Source organism: Platalea leucorodia, assembly GCF_965183815.1.
Source record: "Platalea leucorodia genome assembly, chromosome: 4".
In the NCBI taxonomy this organism is placed as follows: domain Eukaryota; kingdom Metazoa; phylum Chordata; class Aves; order Pelecaniformes; family Threskiornithidae; genus Platalea; species Platalea leucorodia.
Window position 1 is genome coordinate 45,632,204 of NC_138826.1, and position 10,014 is coordinate 45,642,217.

The 10,014-nt window shown below is 48.6% G+C and overlaps 1 protein-coding gene across 1 annotated transcript; it reads left to right on the forward strand.

The window, feature by feature from the left end:
* Positions 1 to 6,056: 6,056 nt before the first annotated feature.
* LOC309589079 (potassium voltage-gated channel subfamily A member 1) lies at positions 6,057 to 7,979 on the forward strand (the record flags this gene model as incomplete). Its single annotated transcript, XM_082308934.1, has 2 exons — positions 6,057 to 6,203; positions 6,477 to 7,979. The coding sequence occupies exon 2, from the start codon at positions 6,504 to 6,506 to the stop codon at positions 7,977 to 7,979; it is 1,476 nt and encodes a 491-aa protein (XP_082165060.1). The 5' UTR covers positions 6,057 to 6,203; positions 6,477 to 6,503.
* Positions 7,980 to 10,014: the final 2,035 nt, after the last annotated feature.

The following is a 10,014-nucleotide window of genomic DNA, read 5'->3' on the forward strand; positions in this document are numbered from 1 at the left end:
TAAGTCATTCAGGACTTCTCCAAGTGCTGTTCCCGGTGTGCAAAATGGGAAGCAGAAATGATTCTTAAAGACTAGGTGCACAGGTCTCAATAAAATATGGTCTCTTCCTTCCACAGGCTGACCAGCCTGCTTGAGCAGGGGGTTCTCAATACCAAGCAGCCAGCTGGACAAAACTCTGGGAAAGAAAATCTAGGACCAGGAAAGGAGGTCAGAGAAGGAGGAAGTGATATTAAACCCATGAAAATATTGTTGCTAAGCATTTTTAATTACACTTCATGTAGAAGTGTGTTCCTCCTATGGGTACATGCCCACAAGAGTTTGGTATTTTCTGTAATGTAGCTTGGGCACTGTGGGATGGATTAGCACTTTGCTCTTCCATTTCTTCCGACTGTATAGCTGCTCTGGAGGAGGAAAAAAGCAGGCTCAACCCTTTCCTAATACAGCACATTTTCTGTACTCGCCTACCCAGCCATCTTTCCACTGCCACACTTTGCCCCTATCCAATCCACTGATGTAGGATAAAAAGCAGCAAGGCAGTGGCATCTTTTCTCTTCAGGCTGGTCCTAGCAGCAAAACTGTACATAAGAGTGAGGGCAATTTCTGCTTCCTTTTTCACAGGGATGCACTCCCAAGCTCTTCCTTCTGTGTAGCCACAGGACTGGATCTACTCTTTGCCTGTTTTGATCATAGAGGGCCCATATTTAAGGCTTTAAAAAGGAGCAGGAAAAACAATGAAATGATATGACAGGAGGCAACAGAAGTCATTGTCATCTCCCATCAGCTATCAGTATGCTTTGAAGCATGAGATTTGATTATCCCACTTATAACAATGCCTGATAATACTGGAGGATAGTAACAAGGCTCATAAATCAGTATTAAAAGATAAAAACCTTTTAAAAGATGCTTTGTTCCGCCCAAGGAATAAAACCTGACTGCCAACACCACAAGCTCACCTTTGATACTATCTGTTAACTCTTTCCATGTCATAGACTATTACGACTGATAGAGGCTCTGCAAGGTAAATTTAGGCCAAAACATCTCCCTTCATGCATAGCATCATCTTTCTCCAAGGCCATTAAATGATGTCTATGATGACATCTGCACAACTCATTTGTGGGTTCATGCAGCTCTAAACAGAGCTATAATGTTACTAGGTTGTTTTCCAGGCTTGGATGAATTGGGGCTACAATGCCTAGGAAGATCTATAAGGTTCAAACAACTAGGATGTCACTTGCCACTTTGGATGTTGCAATGGTTTCTATCACACAAACTGCCTCTTCATGCCGAGGAAATTTAGCATGCTGAGAGTGTCACTCATGACACCTACATGAATGATGTCATGCTGGGAAATCCACTCTGCTTCTGCATCCGTTGATTTCAATCAGTAGTTTTCAGGTCCCCTAGTGACAGTGTTTAAAGCCTATTTCACTGCATAAAACCAATGGTTATTTTTCAGATTTACAGTAATTCAATACAAATTTTCTTTAATCCTTACAATACACTAAGAGTTTTAATCAACAACTCAATTCTTTCTCTCTCTCTCTCTCTCTCTCAATTTCTGTTCTTTCTTGCCAGGGGAAATCTTTAGTTTGCCAGACCAAAACATGGGAACCTTCAGCATTCTCTGCAAGGCAACACTTTGAACTTGCACAAACAGTTTTGCTTTTGCTGTGCTGACCTATCTGTGACACAAGGAGTTTACCTGTTCTGGTTGCCTACAAAAAGTTACATCAGCAGCCATCAAAGATGGCAGCGAAGCTCCTCAACCCATGCAACTCTGAACGCCTGCTGCTTCCCCATCTGCTTGCGCTCATCTGCGCTACCACACCAGGCTGGATGCACTTTCCATGGGGGAGCTCAAGTGGAAGTGTTTCACACGGCAAACAGCTATCGGAGAGGCGTAATGCTGTTTGCATTGTTCCACCAGCCCTACCACCACGCAAAGCTGGGCCATTGGTAAGTGGTAAGGAAAGGAACAGCAACACCTTTTTTTGGCGTCTATGGAAGCAGAGAGGTGCCTAGTGGGATTTTTAAAAGCAGATGCTCTAAATGTTTTTTTAAATACTGCCTGCTGTTTATCTCAAGCTTTTGATTGTTTGCAACTTGTAGTCTCCCTATGAAAACTTTTGCTCCTGAACAGAACTTCTCAGTTTGACCCTTGGGGAGGATTACCAGTTCAACTGCTGGTGGCCATTTTATGTAATACAGAAAGTATGAAATATCAGCAGCCTGACTTCAAATCTGGCAGTAAGTTGGAGTCTCCTTCCATTTCTCAACATTTAATTCAAGCTACTTAGCACTGTAACGTGTAACATATGCCCTCTTTGCAAGCCCTGGTCTTACTGCTCATTAGTCTATGTACCTTAACAAGATTTTCAGTGACCCTATGGCTAATAGTCCACTTTTCTTAGTAAGACATTTACCTTACAGCATGACTGCTTGTCAGTAATGTTAGTTAGATTGGAATGAGAAATCACAGAGTTCAAAGCTATGCAAAATGAGGAGGGGGGTAGCAATATCCCAGCTTGTCCTTTTGCTACCCTGTAATGTAAAAACAAAGGGTGCTTTTTTTTTTCCCTGCTATTGGTGCGCCCACAGCTTCCAATGAGGATTTGGGTTCTGCTGTGCTAAGACAGCCCTCAGGAACAAACAGCCTAAGCAGCTGTGACAGGCAAAGGCAGCACTTTTAGTCCTGTTTTTCAGATATAAAAGCAGAACGTACAGACTTGCCCGCAATCATGCAGGAAACCAAGGGCAGAACAGCACCTTGAACTCGGGTCTCTGATTGTCAGATCTGCGTTTTCATCACACTCCTGAGCATACGTGTTTGTCTTTGAACTAGTACAGGGGGATATAATACTGCACCAGAGCCGGGTGAGTGCTAGCTCAGAGAGCTATTTCTGCAAAGCAGTTCCAAGCGCACTGAATGCAGAGCTCTCCGAATACTTTGCAGTCAGCTCTGTGCCGCTTGTCATCCAGGCGTGGAATTCACTGCCATAAGAGGATGTTGAGTCAAAGGCTGTAGCTGAGTTTCTTGAAGGGTGGAAAAACAGCCTGGTTAGTTTAGGCAATGGGACTGCCTTTCTTTTTTTTGGGCGGGGGGTGAGTTTGTACAGGGTCTAGGGCTGCTGGGTCCAAAGCTGGGTGCTGACGCTGAGCCGCTAAACAACCAGACAGAAAATTAGTGATTGTGATTTTCAGTAGGAGAAGACTCTCTCTTTTTATTTCGTGTTGTGATTGTTTTGCCTCGGAGTGGCAGATAGAGACTTTTCTCTTGCTCAGAACTTCACCAGAAGTTTCTCACAAAACTTTCAGCATATGTGACACTTACTGGGAAAAAAAAAAAAAAAAACCCTTACCAGGCTAGACAGGAAATCTGTTTCTTTTTCTTTGCACTTTTGTTTCCACCAGGGCTGGTGAATGCAGCATGCAAAGTAGCTGTGACTACAGCACAGCTACAGCTAGAGGATTTTCGAATGGTTTGTACTCTAGCAAAAAAACCCCAAACCACACCACCATCAAAGAAACCCCACCCCAAAACAACAAAATATGGGGATAAGTAAGGGGAAGGGAAGAAGAGACAGAAACCGTCCACGAGGTCATGTGGTTAAGTATTTCTGGACTGCCAAGGTGGTGATCTTAAGTGATGATAATGTATTATGCAGTGGAAAGCTAATGAGACCAGGTCTGTTAAACACGGACTTGGTGTTATTTAGCTCTGGAGCGCTTCAAATTGCACAGGCCCAGGTTGTATTTGATCGCCTCTCTGCTTCGACAAAGTGAGCAGCAGCCTTTTATATAATGTACATGATCATATACTGTAGGGAACAATCCTGCACTGGCAGGGGAGGGAAGCTGATGACATAATGGGTCTTCTCCATCTCGAAGTTATGTGATTCATCAATTAAATGAATTCAGTGGGATAAAGCAGCATGAAAGGGCGATTTCCCTGTAATACGCTGCCTGCCGATTTAACTCTTCCCTCCCAATTTCAGCCACACCGCTGGGGATCCAGCCCCCACCGCTATGCCCAGGAGGCTCCGGCTGCGCAGCCCCGTCCACCCCAAGCGCCCGGCGGGCCGGGGGCCGGCAGCGGGGCCGGCCGCAGCACCAGGACACCGGGCCGAGCCGTTCGGTGCCGGGCCGGCCCCGCACCCCGGGGGCTCCGGGCACTGCAGGCGCAGCCGCCGCCCGCCGCGGCCGCAGCACCGCGCTCCGTGCGGGATGTGGCAAGCCCTGCACCGCTCCGGCCGCCTCCTCCTGCAGGTGCCGCCGTGGGCGGCGGGCAGCGCCGAGCCGGCTGCCACCCGGGGCAGGGGCGGGAAAGACCCACGACCCTCTCCCGGCCGCCCCTCTGCGCGGCGGGGGCGGCTGCTCCGCGCACCTGCCCGGGCCGCTTGTGCACCCCCTGCCCCCGGGGACCCGCTCGCTCTCCGCAGCCCCCGCTGCGGGCCGGGGCGGCGCGGTGTCCCGCAGCGCCCGGCCGGGGCCGCCGGGCCGGGGCCGCCCGCCTGCATTGCGTCGGGGGCGCGGCGCGCAGGCTGCCGCGGCGGCGGGGGCCGCGCTGGCGGCGGCGGCGGGGGCGGCCGGCCCGGGGGGCAGCGAGCCTCCCCTCCTCCCTCCGGTCCCGTCCCCCCCCCTCCCCGCCCTCCCGCTCCCCGAGCTGCACCAAACAGCTCTCAGGTTTCTGCTGATACTGCAGCGTCAAGAAATGGCTCGAGTTTGCTCCTTGCTCTTATGCATTCAGCAGCACTCTCGCTCCTGCCACACACGTCCAGCTCCTGCCTCCTGCTGCTCCTGCTGCTGCTGCTGCCGCCGGGACGAGCCAAGACCGACTCCGGGGATGCGGCTGCAGGACTGCGGCTCTCTTACATCTCCCCAGCCGCCGCTGCCCAGCGCCCGGCTCTTTTTCCAGCTGTCTTAAGGGAAGAGAGCAGGAAAGCCAGCAGCTATCTAGGACCCCTTGATTTTATTTACTAACTCAAGCCTTTTGAAAAAGGTACTTTGCACTCTTTTCCACCCCCCTCCACCCCCCACTGCGGTTCTCGGCAGAAACTAATTAAACCCACTCGCCCTTGGTGCAGCCTAAGACAGTGTATGAATATTTCAGTGTCTCGCAGGCAGCCCTGTAAAGCGATCGCTGTATTATTAAGAGGGGCGCAAGACGAGGAGGAGGAGGAGGGTTGAGTTTGCCGCTGCGGTTTTTGTTTTGGTTTGGTTTTTTTGGATGCGGCTGCAAGGCAACTTGACGCATTCCGGCACTGGCTCCTACTCCTAACCAGCGCATCTCACTCGGAGCAGGTAAGGAAAAGCCCCTTTTCCCCTGCACTGTTGGACTCTATTTTGGACAGTTTGGGTCCGGGATGTTGATCTCCCATCCCCTGTCTCTCTCTTAGTTGTGTTTAGCTGCTGCAAAGCCGGAGAGGAGATGCTTTGCTCCCCCTCCCCCAATCCCCCCAATCGGGTATGATGAAGTTGTCAGTGCTCAGCTAAGTCTCCACCGTCTCTGATGTGGGGAGCGTGGTGGTCAGGAGACTTATCGCTGGAGCTGACCCTGCTGAAGTTGCCTGGGAAGCCCTCCCGATGCGCTCAGGGTACTGCAGGGTCCACATTGGCCCCTTTCTGCCTTGGAGGCCCCGGTGCGTGTCCAGGGATGTGTGGGAACGCGTAGGGTTCCGCATGTGCTGCCGTAGTGGGCAGAGCGGGATGTTCTTGCTGGTGTGAAAGCCAATCCATTGCGCCTGAGCGTGTGTGTGGTGGGGCTTGGGGGGTGGTTTATTATGTTTCTCTCCTCCCTGGCAGCCTCCATCCTGCAAGTGAGCTTTATGCCTTCAAAAGCAGAGTATCTCCATCCCTCCCTCCCCAGCGCAAAAGACGAGAGGACTGGGGCAGTGTGGGGGGGGCAGGAGATGGAAATTTGCTGAGTTGGCATTGCAAGGACTCGCCTCCCAGCTGCCCCGTGATTTATTTATTTATTTATTTATTTATTTATTTGTGTGTATGTGTGTGTGTGTGTGTGGTAACTTCGTGACAGCAGCCGCGGCGATGGTCGAGTCGGCGAGAAAAGTGGACGGATCGAGTTAAAGGCAAAAGGAGACGGCTGGGGAGGGGACCCCAGCCTGGGGGTGCACTCCATAGACCTTCAGCCTCCCGGCTTGGGGGACAGGACCCCTCACCTTACCTGCCCTCTTCCCCCCCTAAAGGTACTTCTTCCCTCTTTCTTCACCCTCCCATCATCCCTGATGTCTCTCCCTTCATCCCACCTCTCCTTTCCCCTTTTGGATATTGCCATCCTTTAGGCTCCTCATCCATCCCTTCCTGAAGCTCTCCATCCCGACTCATCACCCCTCCCTGCAGACTCTGAGCCTCCCACCCCCCCCACCCCTCACCCCCCTCCACTGAACTGCCCTGGGGCTGTCTGCTCTCCTCCATCCTCCTCCCCCTCTCAAATCCCTCTCCCTCACTTCTCCCCTGACCCTGGGTCCCCTTCCCTGTGTGCCACCATGACCGTGATGGCTGGAGAGAACATGGATGAGACTTCTGCGCTACCTGGCCACCCCCAGGATAGCTACCAGCCTGCTGCCCATGATGACCATGAGTGCTGTGAGCGCGTAGTGATAAACATTGCTGGACTACGCTTTGAGACGCAGCTGAAGACCTTAGCCCAGTTCCCCAACACTCTGCTGGGCAACCCCAAGAAGCGCATGCGGTACTTTGACCCCTTGCGCAATGAGTACTTCTTTGACCGGAATCGGCCCAGCTTTGATGCCATCCTCTACTACTACCAGTCTGGGGGGCGGCTTCGCCGGCCGGTCAATGTGCCCTTGGACATGTTCTCTGAGGAGATCAAATTTTATGAGCTGGGTGAGGAGGCCATGGAGAAGTTCCGGGAAGATGAAGGATTCATCAAAGATGAGGAGAGACCCTTGCCGGAGGGGGAGTACCAGCGCCAAGTATGGCTCCTCTTTGAATACCCAGAGAGCTCTGGGCCTGCAAGGGTCATTGCAATAGTCTCTGTCATGGTGATCCTCATCTCCATTGTGATCTTCTGCCTAGAGACACTACCTGAGCTGAAGGAGGACAAGGAGTATACAGTGCATCGCACTGACAATACCACCCAGGTCTACAAATCCAACATCTTCACAGATCCCTTCTTTGTTGTGGAGACCCTGTGCATCATCTGGTTCTCCTTTGAGCTGGTGGTGCGCTTCTTTGCTTGCCCCAGCAAGACCGAATTCTTCAAGAATATCATGAACTTCATTGACATTGTGGCCATCATCCCTTACTTCATCACCCTGGGCACTGAGATGGCTGAGCGGGAGGGGACTCAGAAAGGAGAGCAGGCCACCTCCTTGGCCATCCTGAGAGTCATCAGACTGGTAAGAGTCTTTCGAATCTTCAAACTCTCCCGGCACTCTAAGGGCCTCCAGATTTTGGGACAGACCCTCAAAGCAAGTATGAGAGAGCTAGGTTTACTAATCTTCTTCCTCTTCATTGGGGTGATCTTGTTCTCTAGTGCGGTGTATTTTGCTGAGGCTGAAGAACCTGAGTCTCATTTCACAAGTATCCCTGATGCTTTCTGGTGGGCGGTGGTATCCATGACCACTGTGGGCTATGGTGACATGTACCCTGTGACAATTGGAGGCAAAATCGTAGGCTCCTTGTGTGCCATCGCTGGTGTGCTGACAATTGCCCTGCCTGTACCTGTCATCGTGTCCAACTTCAACTACTTCTACCACCGAGAAACAGAAGGGGAAGAACAGGCTCAGTTACTTCACGTTAGCTCCCCTAATTTAGCATCTGACAGTGATCTCAGTCGCCGCAGCTCCTCCACAATCAGCAAATCTGAGTACATGGAAATCGAAGAGGATATGAATAATAGCATAGACAATTTTAGAGAGGCTAATCTCAGAACTGGCAACTGCCCTGTAGCCAACCAAAACTGCGTTAATAAAAGCAAGCTGCTGACTGATGTGTAAACAAAAAAAACCAAAATCCCCACTCACAGCTTGAAGACTTTAGTGACACAGTCACACTTTGTAGATGCTTTACTGATAGTCTTTGAATGCTTTATTTACCTCGTAAATGCATTGTTGCATTGCGAATTTTTGCTCAGCGATAAAGAAGCTTCCAGGATCCATGAAAGATAAGATTTTCTTTGTTTTTAAAAAGCATTTTCCACCTGGTAAATGATAACCATTTGAACTAGTTTAGTTTTAAGCTGTATGATGCTAGACCTAAACTTTTCCTCTCCCATCTCCCTTTTTTTTTGATGAAGTTAACTTAAACTAAGCAAGACAGTTTTTAGAGCTATAAAGCATACGCATGGATTCCAGTAAAAATATTCTGCAAAACTGCACAGTTGCAAGAAAGTGCATCAGATAGTAATAAAAAAAAAAAGATTAGCAAAAACCTGCAGCAAGCATTTGCCATGGTTTTTATGAAGGAGCGCAAATTTTCCTTCCGCCCCCTATCTGAAAGATTACATACTTCCAATCTACAGATCCACACAGCACCTTATTAAAAACATACTTAAGCCTGGTCTCTTTTGCTGTCCATAGAAGAACTATTCTAAAAGGAAAATAAACAAAACTGAAGACAAAACATCTGCAATGCTGCTAAGTTCTCTTACATGCAGATGATTTAAACACACTTTTCCTTTTCCCTGTCCAGAACTGGATTCAAAACTTTAAGCCCCTCTGTTGCAAGATAGCACAATGGAGTTTAATATAAGCATGTTTGAATTTGATACTATTTATTTTATAATCGCATGCCTGAAACGTTACCTCAGACAATAGCGGATAAGCTTTCGTTTGAATTGAATCTTCTAAAAATAGGTCCTTTATCTTTCTTTTTTCTTTTCTTTTCTTTTTCTTTTTGATTTGCATTCACCAGAAGTGCACTCCTTAATTTATTAAATCGTTGACTAGTAATTTAAAGTACTGTATTTAAGTGCATATGTTAGTCAAATGGGAACAATAACTTTTGGAGATCAAAGCATGTTCAAATATTCAGCATTATGGCCTATTTGATTAAGATGTAACTTGAATTAATTAATGCATGAATTCAATAATAATAATAACAATAATAATAATAACAATAAAAACAAAATAAAAAAAAGTGCTTGATAGACCGAGGGCCTGAATGAACTGATTGGAGAAACCTGATTGTTTTCCTGCATTGCTCAGGGAAATGTGTTGGCTTTTGTCCAGGCATTGTCGGAAAGGAACATATCCCATTCCTTAAAGGGAAAGCTATATGGAAAATTAAGAAGTCAAGTTATATATAGGAACACCTAAAACCTAGTATCCTTCATAGCTGAAAGGTGCAGATGCATGCTTTTTGGTGCATTCTCAGAATGTAAAGGAAACTTATCTATTATATGCATCCAAATTGCAGCAGCTGGTTTCTTTTGCAGTCATTAGTTGAGATTTTTTTGTATTCCCCTAAAAGTCACTGAAGAGACTCAACAGATTGATTTAGATAGTTGTGCAGTGCCTTTATCTTACATCCCCTAAATTGCTGAAAGTGCCTCCAGGAACTGAGCTGATCAGAGATAGCAAGGGAAAGGGGAAGGCACCAACACACTGTCAGGAGTGTTCTGTGCTGCCTCCTGGCACAGCACAGAAGGAGGCAGAGAAAGAAAGAAAGAGCAAGCGTGAGTGAGAGGGACGCAGAAGAGGCGGCAGAGACCACCAGCGCCCATGGGATACCTTCCTTCCCCAGCCAGTCTGATGCTGCAAGGCTCAGCATTTGCTTCTGCCAAATAACTCATAGTGGTGTTTATGCAAGACTTCAAGTTTCCCTAGGTTGTTTATAGAGACATCGCTGCCATCATTGTATCTGCCCTTCCTTTCCCTGAGATGGCTTTTTGGCAGCCTGTCCCAGCATGGCAGGACGCAGGAAAAGCTAGGGACCAGCATGAACTGCGGCATCGCCCAGTCAGGCAACCAGACTGCAGAGCTGTGCTTTTCTTTCCCGTGGATTCCCCAGCAGGTAGGTGAGTGAGGCTTT